Genomic DNA, 24,867 nt, shown 5'->3' with positions numbered 1-24,867 from the left:
AACAGCAAAAGAAAGAATAAAGGCTTTTTAATATTTACACACTGTATTCAGTTGTGAGGTGTCCACATGTTAATTATTTAATATGTGGATGTCAGTGTATTTCATAGTTATTACTACAGTAATATTTTAGTAGCTGAACAATCCCATGGGACAGCATAAGATCTTGCCATTGACCTGTATTTCAATTTATATCTCACTTTAGCACCAACCTACATCAACAGTTCCTCGTTAGTTTGCATTTTACTTAATTCCTAGATAAATAATTATCATAACATACATTTTCAGGCACCTTACCTCCCTTGGGTGTTACTCGGATTTTCGGTCTTGCTAGGCAATGCTATATCAGTGGATTTAGTTGGAATGGCTATTGGACATGTATACTTTTTCCTGGAAGATGTCCTACCAAGGCAAAGACGAGGACAAAAATTTCTGAAGACACCTGCATTCCTGTAAGTTTAGTATTCAAATTTTTGTTATAATTTATAATTTGTATACAGGATTATGCATTTTCATAATGTTATAAAATAATAATAAAAGAAAAAAAGATTTCATGGGCCTCAAAATGAACACAAATGAATAATATCATAATTCATGGTAAATTTACCAACACCTAATGTCTTCAGGTTCAGAATATGGATGATCAACAATTATCAAAACTGAAAATAAAATATTATATTATTACGATATTACGTCAAATATAGATAGAACAGTCCTCATCTTTTGTACTACGCATCTATACTATTATATAAAGCTGAAGAGTTTGTTCGTTTGTTTGTTTGAACGCGCTAATCTCAGGAACTACCGGTCCAAACTGAAAAATTCTTTTTGCGTTGGATAGCCCTTTGTTCGTGGAGTGCTATAGGCTATATATCATCACGCTATACCCAATAGGAGCGGAGCAGTAATAGCTAATCTCAGGAACTACCGGTCCAAAGTGAAAAATTCTTTTTGTGTTGGATAGCCCTTTGTTCGTAGAGTGCTATAGGCTACATATCATCACGCTATACCCAATAGGAGCGGAGCAGTAATGGCTAATCTCAGGAACTACCGGTCCAAACTGAAAAAATCTTTTTGCGTTGGATAGCCCTTTGTTTGTAGAGTGCTCTAAGTTATATATCATCACGCTATACCCCATAGGAGCGGAACAGTAATGGCTAATCTCAGGAACTACCAGTATGAACTGAAAAATTCGTTTTTGTTTTGATAGCCCTTTATTTGTGAAGTGCTATGGGCTATATATCATCACGCTATGACCAATAGGAGCGGAGCAGTAATGAAACATGTTGCAAAAACGGGGACAATTTATTAGTTTTGAGAGCTTCCGTTGCGTGCGCTGCGTAAACGGTTAAAGTTATGCAACAATGATGTATGACGGGATTGTTCCTCTTAAAAGTTCTAAAAAAATATATTATAAAACAAAGTCCCCACTGCATCCGTCTGCCTGAACGTGTTAAACTCCAAAACTACACAACGCATTATGATGAAATATGGTATGAAGACAGTTTGAGACCCTGGGAAGAACATAGGCTCCCGGAAACTACTACTTTTATAACCGAAAACTTTAGCCTGAAATAACTTTATAACGCGGGCGGAGCCGCGGGCAAAAGCTAGTATTTTGATAATCCTCTGGGGTCTGTTTCGGTAGCATAAAAAATGTGCAAGCTTTCCTAAGTGTAACATCTAACTCCATAGACTCAGTGACCCAAAGTGTAAATCAAGATTACTGTCATAGACTAGACTAGACACCGAAGTTAATCAAAGTAATATACAAAAGTATTTAAACAAATGTCATCTATTAAGTCCAATGGCATCACTACTTGGAGTTAATTAAAATGGATATTGTTAATTTAATAAGGTCCATGAAAATTAAGACTAGAAACTATAAAATTGAATTTTTCGACTATATAAATTCATCAATCATCAATATTGAAAGAAATGAAGAAGTACGTATAAAAGCTGTTGTTTTGCATCCCCGCCATATTTGAAGAGTCTATTGTAATGGGTACACATAATCATCTAATAATACAATAAAAATCCTAACTCAAACTGGAATCTGAATATTTGATTAAATTATTTTACGATGATTTAGAATTAACCTCCACGTACATGGCAGAATAGGAGTAATAGGACCCCACGGTAATGCGAATAGTTCACGCACACACGGACGACACCAGCTCTTTGCCATCGACACGGCTAGCACGCGCGGCCGCAGCGCGCGTCAAAGCACTTTGTGTGTGTGTGTGTGTTGTGTGGCGCTTAAATCATCAATGCCACACGGGGCGAGTCGGGGTGATAGCCATTACACGGGTGGTTTTATTTTTAATCAATAATTATTTTTTAAAAGTGTAATTTTTGGTACATATTTTTCTATTGATTCGAGTTCTATAAGTGGATTATACCAACCTCCGTAAATATGGCGGAGATGCAAGACAACACCGAGTATAACAGACTTTATTATTGTACAATTGAAATCTCTATGATACTTAACGAAAGCGAATGAATGACTAGAGACGTCAATAAAATATACCAGAAAAATGATAAATCCAATGTCAATACATACTATGTCTGTTTATTTAATTTCCATTTATTCAATTTCTAGGAAAAGGCTTTTTGATCCGCTGCCGGAGGAGCCAGAATATGTGCCGCTTCCTGAATTGGACAACATACGACCAGGTGGATTCGACTGGCGCCGACCTTACCAGCCCAACAACCAAGAAAATGAAAATAGATAAACATTTATGCTACCAAAACGGCGAGTGATAATATTTAAAGCCAAACTACATATTTAAGATATCAATATTGCGTAATGGTATTTTTGGAAGTAGGAGGTTTCATGTCTAGTACATTTAATGTAATGTGTGAATTTAGCCATAAGAAAAATATTCAATGCCAATGTTATTTTATTTTATCAATCACCAGCAATATGTGTATAACGAAGATTGTCTTGTCTAAATAGCCCCAAAGGTAAGAACATAAAATCGTATTTGTGGATATATTGGCTAGCATCATTTTTTTGGGTAAATGATCATCACAGCATTTCCCGATACTTTTTGAGATCCTTCAGGTGTTGATGTCATTTTCATGTTTTTATTTACTTATAGAAAACTAGTTTGATATAGCAGACTTAAATAAAACAAACAAATTAATATTTGGAATTGTTTATTCTAGTGTTTCACGCAAGTTATCGGATCGGAGAAACTTCACAGCATAATGCAACATCGAAAGCCGTTCGACAGTGAGCTTTCATACATTCCACAAATCACAAAAATGTGTTAATGTCAATACAAATAAATTACATTACAGAACATAGAAAAATATTGAATACATACACATACGTTAGTATCCACGAAAAATAAATTTAACGATCACAATCATATAATTACTTAATTTATATAGAAACTACATCACAAAATGAAATAAAAAATCTTATAGAACCTTTTAGCGCTAAATAGCAGCTATGAAAAGTGAAAATCAGTGATTGTTATTTAGTACTAATGTCCCAATAGCTAGCTTCATTTAGTGTTTAAATTTGGGCTAAGACATTTAGCTTTTGGGTTTTCATCGTTTTCTAACATGGCCTCTGGGGCATAGCGGACGATGACCTTGTTCTTGTTACGCTTCAACAAGAGCACGGCATCGAACACGGGTTCGATCGCCGCATGGAGGTCAATGTTTGTGTCATCCCGAAATAATATTTGTTGCAGGCCAGTGTGGTGAGAGTTGTGAGTTCGAAAAAAGTTCCTACTCAGGCACAATTGTATCTCAGTGCGAACTATAAATCAGACTGCTAGATGTATTGATTTATTTTTGTTATATTTATTGGGGGCCGACCCCACTTTAGAGTAGGACAGACAGAAGAAGAGACATTAGTAAACTTTTATATTATTGATCTCAAAGACCATCCATTACAATTGACAAATTTTTATGATGAATGTGTTTGCAAAACGACATTCATTAGTACTACAATAATAACAAGAACAATAAAAACTATAATCAGTCTTCAATCAAACGTTATTTTTTTAAATATCGAAAAGCTGCACACGATGTGTGTCACCTGATGGCAAATCAACATGCCCACCACTCGTGAACACCCAGTCACCAGGGTTCAGAAATCGTGGATGCAATATTATCTTTTAGACTATCCTAAAACATACGGTGCCGCGATCTCAGCGGTTTACATAGCATTCCATATTTCCACTATTTCACACGTGAAAGTGTATGTGTGCGATACCGTATGCTATCTAGGCAATGAACGGTAAATTTTAGGGCACAAGGCCTCTATCATTTAAAATACTTAGATTAAAAATACACTCGATCATATTTTTTTTGCAAACACAGTATCGTGTGTTTCAAAAGTAATGAATATAATGACTTATTTTGAAGTGTATTATCTGCGATTTGGGTCAATACGGCAGCAACTGCAGGAAATATTGGCAAAGATTAAGTAGGTATTTATACCGATATTATTTTAATATATTTGTATCTTGAAATACATTACTTAATTTGGCTACCTTTGATACACGTTAATAACAATGATGCAAAACTTATTTTGTGCCGCAAATTTTATTGCATAATTTTAGTCTTTATCAGATGCTAGAATATAGAACCATTTGATCAGACATCAATCAAGACTAGGCGAGTAGTTTCTACGTTTGATATTTTTCATGTTTGGGTGAGACAATAATTAAAATAATCATCTTCCATAACATAATGGATAAGAACCCAACTAATGGGAATACCACCGTTTGAATGTTTTAAACGGGCAAAGTAGTTCACAAGAAAGAATTCATACGAGATGAATTATTTTGCATCTGTAGAACATACGTATAAACTCATAAGTGAGCAATGTTTGCTCATTAGACAATTCGTCATTTAGAGAAACCCCTAACATGCTCTATAAGCATTATCAACTAAATCACAGTAAATTAAGAAAAAAGAGAATCAGATCATTTTATAATTACAGCGTGATTTAAATTGAATAAACAATTCTCTTTTGCTAATATCAGGAAGAGCACACTGCGATAATAAAATCGAGACACTATGGTTACATACATTATAGATAGAGCTTACGTCATTTTTGTCGGTACTAGTCCATCTCGAATGTATATAATCAAAGATATCGTGCAGAAATTAGTTCGTAGTGCGCGCTAATCCACCGGACGAGTAAACGTAAAGATGACGCCCCATTTCAATAATATCACAGCACTATCAATCGAACGATTGATTTGATATTTTATTTTGTACACCGTTATAATATGTTTGGTCTTTACTTACATACGTAGGCGTACCCAGGTGGACAGGGAAGGGCAAATGCCTCCCCCCTGTATTCAACAGAAATACTTGTATGTATGGTTGTGTAATGTGTTGAGTTATTGAGACTACCTATATTAAATTTTCGCTCACACCTTTCCCTTCCCCTGAGTTGTAAGCTGAATATGAACGTTATTATAAAATGCTAATAAATATGTGATGTATATTGACCATATTCAACCTGTGCAATTTAAATGCTCACGGAGATGGGACATCCTCTTTATGTAAATTGACAAACAAAATGTTTGATATTAATAATTAACCAAGCAAAAATGTCCGTATTTTGTAAGTTTTTGGTGTCGGCGTTGTCACTAACTAATTTCGTCAATATAATGAACAAAAACGAGCCTAAAATATATCTACACAAATCACAATTAGGACATCTTCATAGCGCTACGATCGCGAGTAGCACCGTTATGTCGTCCGGCTTTCCACCTGCAAACAAACAGTTATTTTAACAAAACACAACAAATAACAAGTAATAATACAATGATGACCTGAAAGTCGCGTCATTGGCGGAGTGGTATCGCATCCAGTATTTGTAACTGCCGATGTTTATTATTGAAAATAATACGATTTCATAAAGACTCATAAAAGTTTTAGAAAATGGAACAATTAAAATCTTTACCTACCATCACAACAATGCAATTTCCCACTATTTATAAAATATACTGCTCTCTGTGACTTGGTCTTGAATAGACAATACCGATAATTTATGTAAAATATTACCATAATAGTTTTTTACTTAACATAATTTCCTTATTCATTGCTGCGTTTAAGACTCAAGTTCGCAGTCAAATATATTTTTAACCCGATTTCAATATCTTGATACATGTATCGTTTGATTGGTGACACCTTTATGAATAGCTTGGTGTTACTCGCGGGTTTGCCCCCGGTAATAGCCTTTTTCGCCAAAAAATTCCTTAAATAACTGTACTGTCCTTAAAAATCACATTCAAAAAATTTGAAATTTCCCACGGCGGAAAATTATCGTGATAAAAAGTAGCATAATATATTATGTACATAGTCTATCTATGTTCCAAATACATTCAGCTTTTTCTGAGTTTATTTTAAACATCAAACATTATCGCAAATATTCGCATAAATAACATGAGTAAGAAAGATTAGTAAGATAAGAAAAAAATATTTTGATATAGGTACGCACCAATCGCGTCAATGCCGTTCTGACGTGCACTCTTAGCGAAGGGTGACATGTAACAGCCGTCGAAGGAGAGGTTCCTGGCCATCCACGCGATGGAGTTGGCGACGGCCTGCAGCCGCTGCGAGTCGCCGGCGAGCCCCTGCGCGCGCCGCATCTCCGCCACCAGCACCGGCTCGGGCACGTTGTCGAACACGCCGTCGGTCGCCACCAGTATTACGTCGCCGCACTCCACCGCGAACTCGGATGTCTCCGCGGATTCGGGCCTAAAAACAAATATTGTACCAACTGAACGAATTGACCATAAGGCTACTTTGAGAAAATGACGTGTGGATCTGCTGTACATAGGCTTCTATTAAAGATTTCCATTTGGACCTGTCAAAAGCTGCCTGTATACAGGGTGTTCCTGCTACCTTTACCAATGTGTGGACTGTGGATGGTCTGAGAAAATTATAAGTAGCCTAAGATTAGGATACTAGAATTTAAATTTAATATAACCATATATATATTTTTTTTCGATATCTAAATAAATATTAATACAATTATTATAACTAAAAAAAACTTTGTCATTTAACTTGACAGTCTATTTCGAGCAGTAACTACATTTTTATACTGTCCAAAAAAGAAAACAGATATAAAGTTATTATTTAAGGTTATAGCTTAAGGTCCATTTTTCATACATTTTGTTTCACCTTTAATCTGGGTAACTAAACAAGTATTGACAAGTAAAGAATTTAAATTCACGTCTAGTTAGTGATTAGTTATGCATGGATATTTCGGCCTTTAAAATTTCGTCGTATTAAATTTTAAAGGCCGAAATATCCATGCATATTAATTATTTTTACGTTTTTCTTTCAACTGCGAGAACTAATCACTAACTAGACGTGAATTTAAATTCTTTACTTGTCAATACTTGTTTAGTTACCCAGATTAAAGGTGAAACAAAATGTATGAAAAATGGACCTTAAGCTATAACCTTAAGTTTTATTATCAGTAAGTAAAATTAGAGCTAATCACAAAAAACCGTTATGTGTCAATTGCCATTGTTTTAACCCACAATTCTTTTGACATTTGGGGTTCATAGCTAGGTAAGAGGTAAGACCCTTGCCTAGTTTATCCCCTGTCTTCTTTAAAAATATATTTGCTAAAATATTTAAAAACGCAGTGTTTTTCAAATGTAAAATAATTGATTACGAAGTTTTATGACATTCCAAGATTTCACTTTTGTTTTAATAATTGAACTATTAATACACATTTAAAATGTAACACCATAAATTAAATCAGAGCACGTGAGTTTAAAGACTTGGCAATCGTCCATTGAGCTAAAAATTCTAATATTAGTGCATACAGAAATACTACAGCTGTGTTGTGGAATGAGCACATGATCACGGGACTTTAGTACGAGAATCAGGTCTTATGACTATGGAACAATGACTATTTATTAGCATGGGTAATGTTCTCTGGCGACGAAGTCCATGTTCATTAATATCATTTATTTCTCTAAATTAAAATCTTATAATAATAGGGCTATTCCCTATACTATAAATTGAAATGTAATAATTGTCCATTGCCGCTACATTTGGTCATAATCACAAAATAAATCATAATATAAAGATATCACATATATAGTACTGTTATTTGAGAAATGAATTTGAAAACAAAGTTCAAAACTACAATAATAAGTTACTTATAATATTTTTTATGAGGTCGTTAAAGTGCGACGTTTGTTTCATACTCATTTAAATTTCTATACACTCTAAAAATACACTGTAGCTAGCGTTTAAAGAATACAGTAATACGTTCGCGTGCATGCTTACATAAGTAGCGTGTTAGACCTATTACAGTGTGTTAGATAGTGAAGACTTTTTACAACTAAAAGCTAAGAAAAGGGTATTTACTTATAAACCATAATGCAAATAATTATTATATGTTTAAGAATACTAATTTTGTGGGAAAATATATTTTATGATTACTTAGCAATTTTACTGGTGATATTAATAAATAAAGTCTATACTATGTACTATGCATAATCTCAATTAACAAAATTATAAAGAAGCTTAGACAATAAAGATAATATGAAATCATACGCGTAAGTGCAAATTCTCAGGGTCATTTATTAGTATACGCCAACACTGGTATATTTACAGTAAACAAGCTATATTTGAAGCCATTATTAAGATTTTTTTATATTTTACCTGGCCCTGCTCCAATATTCAAAAAGAAAATATGTCACATGGTAGGTTTTTATATCGACAATAATGAGGATTCTATTAAAAGGATTTCTTCAAACAATTAATTGAAAATTTCTTCTAAGAACCGGAATATGGTGCTCAAATCTGACTTTAAATAGTAAGTATGTGTAGACTATATTAATGACCAGGTAGGCTTACTCAAGTTTCAAGATATCCCGTGCTTATAGAAAAGATCTGACTAGAACCATCAGATGAGTTTAATGGTCTAACTCTAGCTCCTAAAATAGTGTACAAATCTGCAGGTATATTATGGCTGTTACCAAAATAAGATTTTACAATAACCAGAACGACAATAATTGGCTATTCGACGATTATTCGTAATCTGGTCTATGTCAGGGGTCTACTATATTTTTTTAAATCATCTGATCGAATTGACAGCTTTAAGACTGTCAAGAAGGTCAAGTACATGCTAAATTAAATATTCCGTAAACCAACAGCGACAGCGTGTAAAGTTAATTTTGTGGGTTTCCCCAGTTGGAATGTTGTAATCATGATTTTCTCCTAAAGTCTGAATCATGCGTCTACCTGTAGTATTAGGTTTAAAAATAATTTTATGAATTATTCAATGACGTAATATTTTAGATACTTTCGAAAAGGCGACACTAGATATAGTTGTCAGACAAAAAACATGTTATGTAAAAAAATATGCTAAGAGCGGAATATTTAAAAAATATAAGAATTTGCTTAACTATAGAATATGGAATCCACAAAACGATGGTGTCCATCGCTGACTTCGTATTCTGAATAAAACATAATAAGTATATTTTACTTATGTCAAAGATATTTTTTTATAAAAGACATTATAAAGTATATTTTAATATTGAATACCTATATCCTGTCTCTAATTTGTTTAAAATATATCAAAAAACCATGTATTTTACTGCGTATTTTACTTTAGACAACACATAATTTATCAAACGACATGCAGAGCTAATAGAAAAGAACATCCTTGAATGCAGTGTTTATGCCACTATCTATATTGAAATAACCTTTCGCTACTTTTCTAATAGCATCACAAACAGATAGTGTTCCCTATCGCTTTATGTTCTGACGTGTAATGAATGGTTCGTTAATTAAAGATGTTTCGGCATTTCAGTACACAAATGAGTATATTCAATAATATAACCGATTTCTTTAGTTTTATAACTTCGTACATTTGAAATTGTATTAATCAATTTATTTAAAATTATGATGTTTATACACAATCCGTCATCAAAATGCACCTCAATTGAATATTTTATAACCTGGCTGACTTAGGCGGCATATTAAACGCCCCATGGTAACATATAGTTTCGTATATAATAACTCGTTTTTAAAAAAAAATCTCAATGGCATTACAAAAATAGATTATGCAGTTCAATTAATGTTTTTAAGGAAATAATTTAAATTAAGTGATGATGCCATATTTTAATCAAAATTACTTTAATCATCAAAGGAATGCTATTATCTGTTTGTTTTTTAGCATTTCACTGATAATGCCAAACCATAAGCACGCGATCAATTTACACGGGACGAAACAATTTTATAACATTAATTGTAAAACAGTTGGCTAAACTGCAATGTTACGAACAAGTATTTGGCAAACGCAGGTATATGGTGGGGACAGGAAAATGATAATTTTATCAGATACTGGAATATTTAACATACATAATATGTACTGTACAGGTAAGACACGTTCAAGCAGTTTGATTATGATTGCCAAGCAAATATCAAAGTCAACGTCTAATTTACATGGATTATGGTCAACAAACAAATACATAACTTTACTGTTGATGATCGATATTTATTATTTAGAAACCTATTGGCCAATAGTATTATGGTAGTGTGCAACTAATCTATCGAGATGCATCAATGCGCACGCTGTTTTCGCTATAAATAGATGATGATAAACGCAAATTGGAAATTAGATTACTTCTTTTTACTAGCTCGAACCTGTTTCGATTAGCCTAACAAATGACTGCGCTGAAGTTATTTCCTTATCATGTTATAGAGTTACCGATGTATTACCATATGAAGCACGAATTATTCTCTCCAGCTCAGATATGGCTTTTAATCCAAAATTCACAGAAAATGTAATTGTTTTCGAATCGATCCCAGACCCTCTTAGTTCATAGCCCAAGCATGAATACAAACATTACTTGTTTTCTCAAGTTACACCAATTTGGTACGAGGTTGACTTTCATTGTAGATTAGTCCGGGTGATAAATAAAACAAGGACATCATTTGAGCTGCGGACGTACGAAAAACACGCAATGAATACGTATTTTATATAGTTAAAAGTCGTAATAGAAAGAATAAAGAAAATTTGTACTTTAAAATATCTACACGCTAGTTTTGTACTGCTGCTAAAACAAAAATATATTATCATTTAAAAGTCTTATTAAATTCTTTGAAGCCTGACAATATTTCACTTTTATCACAAATTGGCTTTTGCCGGCGGCTCCGCCCGCGTGAATAAGTTTTTCTGGGATAAATAATTTACCGGCATAAAAAAGTATCCTATAGCACGCAGGAGCACCTAATGTGGCATCCTATAAATTAAAAAAAAAACAAAATCGGTTTAGTAGTTCATCAGTTTAGCGCGTTTTACTTCAAACAAATTCTTCAGCTTTATATATTAGTATAGATACAATGAATTCAGTTGAAGGTATTTATAGTTCGGGTCAGCCCTATTAGCCCTGTTAGCCCTTTTCCGTCTACGGGGCCTATCCATATTTTTATAATTACGGACGTTATAATCGAAGGACAGCTTTGATAGTCGTAAAGGTAAGAGTCCAAAATATCCTATTTATCTGACTATATGTATATTATATCTTTCTTCTTGGTGATGGATGACGTATCTAATGTCACATCAATGTTTATATTTTACCAGCTTTTGCCCGCGGCTCCGCCCGCGTTATAAAATTTTTCAGGCTAAAGTTTTCCGTTATAAAAGTAGTAGTTTCCCGGGAGTCTATGTTCTTCCCAGGGTCTCAAACTGTCTCCATACCAAATTTCATCATAATACGTTGGGTAGTTTTTGAGTTTAACACGTTCAGACAGACAGATGCAGCGGGGGACTTTTTTTTATAATATAATTTTTAGAACTTTTAAAGTGGAACAATCCCGTCATACATCATTGTTGCATAACTTTAACCGTTTACGCAGCGCAGGCAACGGAAGCTCTCAAAACTTATAATTTTCCCCGTTTTTGCAACATGTTTCATTACTGCTCCGCTCCTATTGGTCATAGCGTGATGATATACAGCCTATAGCACTCCAGGAACAAAGGGCTATCCTACACAAAAAGATTTTTTCAGTTCAAACCGGTAGTTCCTGAGATTAGCCATTACTGCTCCGCTCCTATTGGTCATAGCGTGATGATATATGACTTTGAGCACTCCACAAACAGAGGACTATTCAACCCAAAAATATTTTTTCAGTTCGAATCGGTAGTTCCTGAGATTAGCCATTACTGCTCCGCTCCTATTGGTCATAGCGTGATGATATATAGCCTATAGCACTCCACGAACAAAGGGCTATCCAACGCAAAAAGAATTTTTCAGTTTGGACCGGTAGTTCCTGAGATTAGCCATTACTGCTCCGCTCCTATTGGGTATAGCGTGATGATATATAGCCTATAGCACTCCACGAACAAAGGGCTATCCAACACAAAAAGAATTTTTCAGTTTGGACCGGTAGTTCCTGAGATTGGCCATTACTGCTCCGCTCCTATTGGGTATAGCGTGATGATATATAGCCTATAGCACTCCACGAACAAAGGGCTATCCAACGCAAAAAGAATTTTTCAGTTTGGACCGGTATTTCCTGAGATTAGCCATTACTGCTCCGCTCCTATTAGGTATAGCGTGATGATATATAGCCTATAGCACTCCACGAACAAAGGGCTATCCAACGCAAAAAGATTTTTTCGGTTTGGACCGGTAGTTCCTGAGATTAGCGCGTTCAAACAAACAAACAAACTCTTCAGCTTTATATAATAGTATAGAAGTATAGATTACATCCTCAGAACAAGAACAAGCATAGAAGGAATCTAAATTACCCTCATATACTTATCCTATTTTTTCAAATAGGCCAAATCGTTGAAAAGAACGACACAATTATTATGTTGCTAAGGTCGGCTTGCGTACCCTTTAAAATAACCAAATGGTTACCTTTGGTCATCTTTACGATGCCAAATTAAAAAGCAAATAAAATGTCAAATGTTCCAACTTGCCAATCTCAAAACAATGTCACAAACGCGCCCACACAATTCAGTTACGTTATACTTCAGCGCGTGCTTTTCAAAAGTGGCTACATGTTTTTGTAATATTTTTTGTTGTTAATTTTAATAAATACACAGTGCTGTTTAAGTAAAATATAGCCCTAGGAACAAGCAATGGCCTGCGTTATTGTGGGGTGTAAATCTCATTCTTCTCGTAAAGAAAATGAAACTGAAATTATCAGCTTCCATCGGTGAGTAAACAAAAAACCTAATATATTTGCTTAAACCCTGTACATAAGTGCAAAAAGTGTTATTAATTATACTTTATTATGCTATAGTCATATTATAATCTGCTGTTGGCCATTCGATCCAGTCATTATTAAGTATTTTTCATTTTTACCAATTTACGTAGTCGTGTTCAATAGTGTTGTGCTGCATATTCTGTCGATAACATAGATGTTAGTATATTGTAGTTTACTATTTTGCATAAATTGACTTTTACTTTCAATATACGGTGGTGTAGTGGTAAAAGCCACTTGGAAACCGTGCGCGAAGGCTGGGGTCGAAGAAACTATCTGATTTTCATAGTGTGTTTCATACAATATGTTCATTGCAGATTCCCCACAGATGATGCTATGAGGCAAAATGGATCGTTGCCATAGCTCGTCCCAATTGGCATTGGAAAAAGCAGCACCGTGTTTGCTCTAAGCATTTCGACAAAGTTTTATTAACATTGAAATAAGCTATCAAACATATGTGACATGAATGATACTGCTGTGTTTTAATTTTACTGTCCCATTTTAGTAGCTTCTGTCAAATCCCACCTCTTGGGTATCTCTTAATGCCTAAGAAAGTCAGAAAAGAACAGAATGCGTACTGGCTTTCTCCTAGACGAAATTCCGGCCGATTTCTTGTTTGTTACTTACAGCGGTTTCCATTCCTTCCGAAATTTCTAACATTTTCTTAATTTAATAATCTAAATGCTTAACCATTTTTGTGTGAATGACATTTCGGAAGGCATGGAAACTGCTGTAAATAGCAAATGAAAATTGGACAAAATCTAGCTCGAAGAAAGCCGGTAGTTCTATAGTTTATTGTAATTTAACAGCTTCTCAACGAGTGCTTTTATAGTACCCAGACTTCTTTTGGTATTTGAATACCAAATCAGGGTTTTGATATCTTTTTTTTAGCCTTTATCTAAAATAGCAATTTGCAACGGTTTGTAGTTGACCGAAAAGTGTTTATTTTAGCTGGTCTGTGAATTTACCATAGCCGATAGACAAAGCATCTATCGATATCGATAAGATGTCAGAAGGGATCGCAACACAATTAAATTTCTTGCTGTCTAAGACAGAGTACACTCAAATGTCATAGTGTTACTTCTATGCTTGTCATTGTTCTGAGATTACATCTTATAAATTGTCAAAACAATAAGCGGATAGTGGACACCTTACACTATTTCATTCTACATAAGGCAACGGAGCGATGGCATAATGAATCGACTGCGAATTCGAAATTGCAAGAGTAATTATAATCGACTTACCTATCACTAAGTACGTTCCTGTCGTGTCCAGGCGGCGGCAGGCTGAGCTGGTAAGGTGTGTTGAAGTAGTGTTGCTGCTCGTGCGATCGATGGACGATCCTGCCCCCGCGCACTACCATGTACCCGCTGTCGCCAATGTTGGCCGCACGCATTATGCTCTCGCTGCGGTCGAGAATCATGACGCATGCCGTACTGCTACCTGTAGTAGAAATTTAGTCTTTATAATAATACTTGGAGTTTTCAAGGAAATTTTATCCCTAGCTTATTTTCCGCTTTAACTAGCAATCAATGATGGTAAATGAATAGATAGGAACCTGACCTAGCGCTTGACGGTAAAAAGTACCATGACTACCAATAACTATGAATTATAAAGTATGTGAGACATTCCGATAACTTGAAATTCTGTACATAAATAAGATTAGCTAAATTATTTTCGGTTTGGTTCTTAAATATCTAAGGGTTGCCTGTTGATAAACATTAAATTCTTCTAATAATTAACATTGGTATATGAATAACTCGCCGCCTGAACGGCTGCAGTCCAATGTCCACACATCACCGCTAATAAATTGACATACATCACTGTGTATATTACAACTATGAATGGACAAGTGTTATTGAACGATAAATTCGATGTTGACAAAGTCCAGATGAATCCAGATAAAGATGGGGGTAACCGGGTGTATGAAAACCGGTTTAATGCGCGTTCAACTACAAATCCGCAAAGTTTATGAATTATTTCCTACTTTCAGGAGCAATTGGCGTCTGCAAATGAGCGGAGTATGCAATGAATACTAATATATTTACATCACGATGCGCAGTATGTCATGATAATGACTGCATTGAAACAACAAATTGTGATTTCAAAGTACTAGCAGGTATATAAAAATCAGCTTTATTTCTTTTTAAATTAATCAATATATTTTATTCAATAATTAATAAAAAAACTATAAAACAAATGTGTTATAAGTTTGACAATTTTATCTGTTAGAATAATATAAATAACCAAGATATGAAATACGGAATGAGTATATAAGTGATGAGTTCAAAAAGGGAAACTAATCACAATGCAAAACAAGCAATGTTGTAATGATTTTTTTAAATTTATCGTAAATTTATGTTGTATACTAACCATTGCAGACTTCAAATTGTTTTGATTTGTCTTTTCCTAGAGTAACAGAATATTTGTAATATCATAAGTGGCATCTGTTTTGTGACTATAATATAATAAAATTTGAACATGGACAAAATGACTATTGACTATATGTAGATATACAGACTATAGAGTTCAGGTATGATATGATGCAAATTGTAGATTAGTGAAAGTGGTATCTTTTTATTATTATGCTGGGTTGTGAAAATACTTCTTATTACATATGTGTAGAAAGAACACATGCATGAACATAAAATTGTTACTGTAGTAATAATATTTCCAAACCTAATATTGGCTTTTTGTGTTCCAATAATTCATAGTAGGACTTGGCTAGCAGGTCGCCTGGTTCAGACAATTTGAAATGACCCATCTGAACTAGCCTCTCGCATGTCCTCATGAGATACGAGGAGAACTCGCCCGGATCAATGCCGTACGCACGCCATCCTCCAACACCATCTGCGACACCTAAACAGAGTAAATAAAAATATTAACTGTGTGTATATACTGTATACATTTATTTGGGTATGTATATAATATAGTAAATAAACAGTTAAGGTGGTAATTGTTGTAACCCTTGTAATTCAACCTTCAGTATACGCAGTTACTCTCCAAAAATAGGTTTGGCCTTGTTCATAAAAAATAATTAGTATTGTTTTTTTGTGGATCTAACAGGGAATCTATTTGATGGTTTCTGTTCCAAGAGGTCATCCATAAATGACAACACACAAATTTTTGTTTTACTCCTTCCCTGTCCTTGTCCTCCTCACATTTGAGACCCCCCCCCCCCCCTAGGTGTTGTGTTACATTTTTTTCATTTTTACATCCAGAACTAAATAAATCAAAACAGCAGTTATAAAATCAGAGATTACTATTTTAATAAAATCAACATCAACTTCCCATGGCCGATGAGCGACCCTGTGGTACTAGGAACTGCTCTCTACAAGCCAGAATTCACCAACAAAATAAAATAAACCATATACAGGGTCATTTTGACATTGCATTCATAAATAACACCACGAACTTGTCTTGATTTCTGCAACCATTGTGCCAAATTCATACATGAATAACAAATATTTCACCAAAAATCTCAGTTTTACTTTATAATCTGTTTAATAATTTTGTAGTTTAGTGTGGATTCACTTAAAGTTATAGTCATAGTAATGGCATTACAGCATGTAAAATTAAAATTACTTTTTATTGATGTTTATTTGTGTTAGAAACTTGCACTTTTTTATTTTTATCCAAGGTTCAAGTAACTTATTGTAAAATATTATTTTCAAGAAGATAAGCATATTATTTAGAAGCAATGTCAAAATTAGTTGACTATTTGCATTTCATGTTTTGTGCTTTAGACACCTTTGTCACACAATCACTTTTTCTTCACCACCCTTGCCCCTTTAAACATGTGATGCAATTTATGCATGGTACCCAATGGTTCCAACACGTCAGGTTAACACATCATTGGCATTATATTTTTTAATGTAATGGTATAAATATTATAATATTGTCTCCATATGCATAAACATTCCCAAAAACTTTTAGGTAATGCTAAGTAGCAAAATGTTTTTTATACAATAACTGGGACAGATTTAGAGGCTGCAAAGTGAAAATGGATTTCTAATCTTTATGAATAAAAAAAAAATAGTTATACTTAAAAATCCCAAAATATGCATGTAAAACGTCAAATTAGCTAATATCCATGAATTAAAAGAAATTATTAGGTTTCTATGCTAAAATCAGCATAAAATTTCTAGGAGCAAAAAATTTATCACATAATTGATACTTATTTGTATGTAACATGTTTTTTTATTTAATAGTGTAATAACTTAAAAATCATTTTTCAGGTACACCAAATGTTACACATAAAATTTTCAGAAAGTTGGTCTTATTTGTATTTCACTAGTAATGTACTAGTGAAAATAAGCACTCATGCCATGATTTTAGGCATTATATGCCAAAAATACTGAAATATGCAAAGGAATATATTATCCAGTCTCTAATTATGATATAATATGAAATATGTGTTTAAAAAAATGGAAATAACCTATGCAATTTTTTTTATCTATCAACTAATAGCCAAGTCAAGCCAAATATTGATAACTTACAAGTAAAATATTCGTATGGAAGTAAATATTAACAACAGCAAACATTTTTTATCTTGTTATTGTACCTCAATTCCAAGCCTGTAGAAATTATCAATATTTATGTATGTAAAACAATAAACAACATAGACAGTTTAAGGACTTCAATCTTAAACACAGCATGAATTTTACTTTAAATATTGTTTTAAAGCCAAAAACATACTTTGTCAACACACATAATTTGTGTTTGTTCTATTTATTATTTCCATTATTGTGAATTATGTTGAAATTATGATTCCTCTAGAAATGTCAGTATACAGAAGTCAAGTAGTCATATATAAAAAAAAAACGGGATATCAATAATATGTTCAAATACAAGGATGCTTAATCGATGAGGTCAAACTATAAATAATAATACCTTAAGCTTTAAAAACTGTCAATGTTATGAGTGATGGTATCAGATAGAACCTAAATAATATTTAATATAACAGTTTATTTTGAATCAATTTTTACTGTAGTTACCTATTACTTATGTTGGTTTATACTTGGTAGGTCCATACATGGTATAGTTTGACATATACAAATACCTAACTATACCATGTAAGTGTATGTGACAACAAGTAATGGGTAAGTTATGTTCAGTTTATTTATATTGAAGTAGTTTCTCTATAAGCCACATATGGATTTATTAATATTGTGTTTGTTTTTATACATAAAGCCTTGTATAGCAGGACAACAGCAAAATTATTTTTTTAACCTTGTTGCTACAATTAAATATTTATATAATTACAAAATACAAAAAAATATATTATGAAGCACTAATTAAACACATTTAAATGGTTATATATTCTCAAGGTTCTTTTAAACAATTGTGATTTTTTAATAAGTTTGTGAGAAATGCAAAATTTTTAAACATTCAAATGTGAATGAAAAGAGCACACATTAAACTATTTTCCCCAATTTCTCCTATACATTTCTCAAAAAAGTATTGTGTATTATATCTTTCTGTTGTCATAGTTGCTTTATTGTTTGATGATTATTGTTGCTAGTAAATCACCTATTATAGTAATTTTCTGTAATATTAATTTTGATTTAAGTGCACCGAATTTGTTTTAGTCTATGTGCATTCTCTTACCAATAACATCCGCATTGTGAAAGTTAGTGGAAAACCATGCGTCGTCACCAAATTGTCCTTTTCGTGTTCGTCCATTGGCAATGTCTTTTGGAAAACCACACACAACAGACACTAAATAAGGATGCTTTCTATTCGAAACATTCAGTTCAGCTGCACTGGATAAACTTGCAAGTCCATTTCTAATAGCACGTGACAACAGTCTGCCAGTCCAGAAAATAGACTGCATCATTCATTAGTTGGTTTGCACTTTGACACCAGCTTTTCACAACTTCGTAAATGATACAAATGACATTGTAATAGAAAAATATCACATTCATTCACATTAAACACAACACGAATTTAAATTTAAAATATACTCTATTGAAAATGAAGAGTCGAATTTACTACTACCAGGTTTTTATGAAATAAAATAATCTATGGCTACGATGGTCTTGTGATTGAAATTGACTGACTGAAACAGAGTTGCCAGGAAAAACTAAAAATAGAATAAAAATGTCATGCTTCATTTAGATACTTTCCGAGTACCACACCGAATACTGACGAATAGTCACGAATACAAAGGTGTAAACAGCTTATTCGGGGGTATTCGCTACGCATAGTACATGGTCAAATTCATAGACGATTTATTCAATTTATTCGCCACTTATCTAAATAAGGCCCTTAAGCACCTTTGATCAACAATACATGGTATCAATTATATTATAAATCAATTATATTATATCGAATTTTGTATAAAATACTAGAATAATCATGGATGCGCTGTATGTTATATAGAGGGTGTGACGATGAAAACAGGTTGTTTGAGTTGGCGGAAGAAACAAATAACCATTGGTTTTGTAAATTCTGTAAATAAAAACTGAGAATTTCAGGTAACTTAATAATTTCTAAAATCTAGTACATTCAACACTTTTAACTGCGGTGGAGTAGACGTGCTTCAAAGTCCGTAAATTCTTTGGGATATTTCTAGACCTAGTAACATTGCTATAAAAACCATTCACGCCCATAGACGAGTAATAAAATTTGTTACAAAGATCTGTGATAAAAATAGATAAGTAGTTTATCAGAATAATGGGTGATATCATTTGCATCTCAGAACAATAACAAGCATAGAAGTAACACTATGACATTTGAGCGTACTCTGTCTTAGACAGCAAGAAATTTTATTGTGTTGCGATCCCATCTGACATCTTATCAATTAAATTCATATACCTGCGAAAATAAACTCTTTTCGGTCAGTCAACTACAAACCGTTGCAAATTTCTATTTTAGATAAAGGTGAAAAAAAAAGATATCAAAACCCTAATTTGGTATTCAGGTACCAAATGAAATCTGGGTATATAAAAGCACTTATTAAGAAGCTGTTAAATTACAGTAAACTATAGAACTACCGGCTTTCTTCGAACTAATTTTTGTCCGATTTTCATTTGCAATTTACAGCAGTTTCCATGCCTTCCGAAATGTCATTCACACAAAAATGGTTTAGCATTTAGATTATTGAATTAAGAAAATGTTAGAAATTTCGGAAAAAATGAAAACTGCTGTAAGTAACAAACAAATATCGGCCGAAATTTCGCCTAGGAGAAAGCTAGTACGCCTTCTGTTCTTTTCTGACTTTCTTAGGGATTAAAAGATACCCAAGAGGTGTGGTTTGACAGAAGCTACTAAAAAGGGAGAGTAAAATTAAAACACAGCGGTATTATTCATGTCACATATGTTTGATAACTTATTTCAATGTTAATAAAATAGTCTTTGTCGAAATGCTTAGAGCAAACACGGTGCTGTTTTTTCCAATGCCAATTGGGACGTGCTATGGCAACGATCCATTTTTGCCTCATAGCATAATCTGTGGGGAATCTGCAATGAAACACATTGTATGAAACACACTATGAAAATCAGATAGTTTCCTCGACCCCAGCTTTCGCGCATGATTTCCAAGTGGCTTTTACCACTACACCACCGTATATTGAAAGTAAAAGGCAATTTATGCAAAATAGTAAACTACAATATACTAACATCTATGTTATCGATGGAATATGCAGCACAACACTATTGAACACGACTACGTAAATTGGTAAAAACGAGAAATACTTAATAATGACTGAATCGAATAGCCAACAGCAGATTATAATATGACTACAGCATAATAAAGTATAATTTATAACACTTTTTGCAATTACGTACAGGGTTTAAGCAAATATATTAGGTTTTTTGTTTACTCACCGATGGAAGCTGATGATTTCTGTTTCATTTTCTTTACGAGAAGAATGAGATTTACACTCCATAATAACGCAGGCCATTGCTTGTTCGTAGGGCTATATTTTACTTAAACAGCACTGTATTAAATTAACAACAAAAATATTACAAAACATGTAGCCAATTTTGAAAAGCACGCGCTGAAGTATAACGTAACTAAATTGTGTGGGCGCGTTTGTGACATTGTTCTGAGCTTGGCAAGCTGGAACATTTGACATTTTATTTGCTTTTTAATTCGGCATCGTAAAGAGGACCAAAGGTAACCATTTGATGATTGTAACGTGTACGCAAGCCGTCATTAGCAACATAATATTTGTCTCGTTCTTTTCAACTGTTTTGACCTATTAGAAAAATAGGATAAGTATATGAAGGTAATTTAGATTCCTTCTATGCTTGTTCTTTTCTGAGATTTGTATGCTATGTCCAAGGCCTTTGCAGGTACATAAAAAAATGTGGCTTATAAGCTATTGTTTGCAGTCCACCCGTATAAAATTCATTACTTTTGAAATATTTTAAATAAAGCTTCTACTGTGCAATTTATTATGATAAAAGTAGCTAAGGTATCCTATGTTATATTTACCCTTTGAAAAATATTTTTTGGGACGAAGTAGCTGGCTGACGCAGCCTAAGTATTAGAAGGTAGTTGCGCGCATAGAGTTGCGCGACAGCTGCGTCATACACTGTTCCTAGGTTTTCCATATTTATTATAATTCTCTTTGTCCTAGATATTTCTTCTCAGCCTTGTATGCGTGCATAATGATACTACTTGTTGCACGGTTTCCATTTAAATGCGATGAAAATTATCTTCATATAATACTAAAAAAACGTGGGGAAAACTGCATACCAGAGAAGTTCCCTGTAGGAAATTTGAGGGTACTATATACTTAGTTTACCAATCTGTACTAGCTCAGCATGGTTGACTAAGGCATAATCTCTCTCAGTAGTAGAGGAAGCCCGTGCCCAGCACTGGGACAGTATATGATTATACAACAAAAATAATTGACTCAAAATAAAATATTTACTTTGGATTAATTTTCTACATTTTTTTATGAAATGTTGATTTCATAAACTGGACACCCAAAAGAAATGGCGAATCAGGCGAACTTAGATTATAAAGTTACTATCCCGGGACAATATTATAAAGCGTGACTTTTTAACGGAAAACTTTATCCTGGAAAAACTTTCTCAAGCAGGTGGAGCCGCGGGTAAAAGATAGTCTAGAGATAATGCTCTAGACATATTTTAATTAAAGACTACTACATATATACACGTATTCTCAATTACTATCTTTTTTGTTTGCACTGGTTTTAAATGTATAAATTGTATCGTACTTCTTCTATATTGTAATGATGGGATACGTTGCTTTTGATATGAGGTGCGACAAATATTACTTTTGCATATCGCTGGTATCAGATATCCATTGTCAAAGTATTCTTTTCACTTCCCTAACACACAGTGGTGTACGTAGTATTTGCTCTCTGGTGGTGTAACTGCACCATAAAGGCATATAGTAATGTGTGATAGGTAGAGATCTGTGGCAAATTAATCGAATATGCTCCGCCCTGACACTAACTTTATATAATGTTGGTGCCTAAAGCTTTGGACCCATGACATTTTCCCCATTACGCCACATTATTGTTACGCCAGGCCATGCCATTCCCTGTACACTTATATTTGGGCTAGTAGAACGAATCGGTACCTATACAAAATATAAGCCAACCCGCGCTCCGGCATTAAAGGTATTATTATTTTGTTCCCGGTATAACTCGCACACGATCTTATCAAAAATCTCACTACAAAACAAAACCAACGGGACTTAAGTAGTTATTATGAAAACATTCTAATATGAATGTATAATAGACTGCTAACTTGGATATGTAAGTACTTATAGAATTTTGTATTATAATTCTCTCCCGACTTCCCAGTTAGAGGTTCATAGAAGTCTACATAAGAAATTATAATTCAATACCGTAGTATTATATTATACGCTGTTCAAGACTTCCCTACTAAATTGAAGATTAAATTATTTTTACTTATTATATTATATGTATTTGAAAAATTCAGAATTTGAGTGTTATGTATTTTTTTCCAGTTATTAAAATATTTTTTTATTTACTGTCGAATATAACATTTTCTGCGTAAAAAAATATATCAGCTGTCCAGATTTTAGAAATAAACATCATACTACCTTATATCAACGCAGTAAGGATAGTTTTCATTTGAATTATTTTTAAGGACAGTTCAATATTGATCCATAAACAATGAGTTCTCTGACGTTTCAAACGGATCTATGGATAAAGGAAGGCGTTGTAGAACTTATAGAAGAGAACTCATCTTTCGCATTAGTTGTAATCACAGTTGTAATGACGGCTGCTAATTAACTTGCCATAATTTGTCGCCGATATCAGGTTTTACGCCTCGTATTATATTGTCACCATCTTATATCTTTCAATTTTGGCAAGAGTGTGAAGAAAAGGCTTAAAACTGGTGTTCGATAAGTCACTTGGCAATATGCCTGCCGTTAGGGAGATGGAATGCGAGGGCTCGCCGTCTTCATATCAGATATAAGAAACTGTAAAAGTAAAGAAGCTGAAATAAAGAGGATCAACAAGGAGCTGGCTAATATAAGAAGTAAGTTCAAAGGCGACAAAACTCTTGATGGGTACCAAAAGAAAAGTACGTTTGTAAACTTTTATTTATTTTTCTGCTCGGTCATGACATCGACTTTGGGCACATGGAGGCGGTCAATCTGCTTTCGTCTAACAAATATTCCGAAAAACAGATTGGATATCTTTTCATATCCGTCCTGGTCAACACCAACAGTGACCTAATTGCTTATCATTCAAAGCATTAAAATGATCTGCAATCTCGCAACCCCATCCATGTCAACTTAGCCCTCCAGTGCATTGCTAATATTGGCAGCAAGACATGTCAAGCCTTTGGAACAGAGATTCCAAAGCTTCTAGTCTCAGGAGATACTATGGATGTGGTAAAGCAATCTGCTGCATTGTGTCTTTTAAGACTATTCCGAAAATCACCAGAAATCATACCTGGAGGTGAATGGACATCTCGTATTATACATTTGCTTAATGATCCTCATATGGGTGTGGTGACTGCAGCGACATCTCTAATTGATGCTCTTGTTAAGAAAACCCCAGATGAGTATAAAGGATGTGTAACATTGGCTGTTGCTAGACTAAGCAGGATTGTTACTGCTAGTTATACAGACCTTCAAGACTACACATATTACTTTGTACCAGCTCCATGGTTATCTGTCAAAACTGCTTCGCTTTGTTGCAAAACTACACACACCACCATCAGAGGAACCAGGTGTTAGAGGAAGGCTTTCAGAATGCCTTGAAACTATATTTAACAAAGCCCAGGAGCCCCCAAAATCAAAGAAAGTTCAACACTCAAATGCAAAGAATGCAGTACTTTTTGAGGCTATCAGCCTTATTATCCACAATGATAGTGAACCAAATTTATTAGTCCTGCATGCAACCAACTGGGCCAATTTTTGAGCAACCGTGAGACAAATTTGCGATATTTAGCTCTTGAGTCAATGTGTCATCTTGCTACTTCTGAATTCTCACATGAAGCAGTCAAAAAACACCAAGAAGTAGTTATTTTGTCTATGAAAATGGAAAAAGATGTTTCAGTTCGACAACAAGCTGTAGATTTGCTGTATGCAATGTGTGACAAAACAAATGCTGAAGAAATTGTTCAAGAAATGTTGGCATATTTAGAAACTGCTGATTATTCAATCAGAGAAGAAATGGT

General features: G+C 33.8%; 1 protein-coding gene, 1 long non-coding RNA gene and 1 pseudogene across 2 annotated transcripts; 2 read left to right on the top strand and 1 right to left on the bottom strand.

Moving 5' to 3' along the window:
- Window positions 1-254: 254 nt before the first annotated feature.
- LOC119189258 lies at window positions 255-2,893 on the top strand. Its single transcript, XR_005112316.1, has 2 exons — window positions 255-449; window positions 2,600-2,893. It is a non-coding gene; the product is annotated as an uncharacterized LOC119189258 (long non-coding RNA).
- Window positions 2,894-4,803: 1,910 nt separating this feature from the next.
- LOC115456111 (protein phosphatase PTC7 homolog) lies at window positions 4,804-19,299 on the bottom strand. The gene is made up of 5 exons (XM_030185006.2): window positions 18,835-19,299; window positions 15,904-16,083; window positions 14,469-14,667; window positions 6,476-6,735; window positions 4,804-5,745 (listed from the first exon to the last, which is right to left on the bottom strand). The coding sequence occupies exons 1-5, from the start codon at window positions 19,061-19,063 to the stop codon at window positions 5,696-5,698; spliced, it is 918 nt and encodes a 305-aa protein (XP_030040866.1). The 5' UTR covers window positions 19,064-19,299; the 3' UTR covers window positions 4,804-5,695.
- Window positions 19,300-23,343: 4,044 nt separating this feature from the next.
- On the top strand, window positions 23,344-24,424 carry LOC119189292 (annotated as a pseudogene).
- Window positions 24,425-24,867: the final 443 nt, after the last annotated feature.

This window comes from Manduca sexta, chromosome 14, assembly GCF_014839805.1.
Source record: "Manduca sexta isolate Smith_Timp_Sample1 chromosome 14, JHU_Msex_v1.0, whole genome shotgun sequence".
In the NCBI taxonomy this organism is placed as follows: domain Eukaryota; kingdom Metazoa; phylum Arthropoda; class Insecta; order Lepidoptera; family Sphingidae; genus Manduca; species Manduca sexta.
Note: the sequence above shows the minus strand (reverse complement) of the source record. Positions and strands in the feature narration are given on the sequence as shown.

Bases quoted from the DNA above. Each gene is read 5' to 3' on its own strand.
- LOC115456111 (XM_030185006.2), bottom strand. From the start codon at position 19,063: ATGATGCAGTCTATTTTCTGGACTGGCAGACTGTTGTCACGTGCTATT. The intron at 14,668-15,903 runs GTTTGGAAATAT...TTTCTACTACAG, and splicing joins ACACAAAAAGCCAATATTAG to GTAGCAGTACGGCATGCGTC. The intron at 5,746-6,475 runs GTGCGTACCTAT...GTTTGTTTGCAG, and splicing joins GAACGGCATTGACGCGATTG to GTGGAAAGCCGGACGACATA.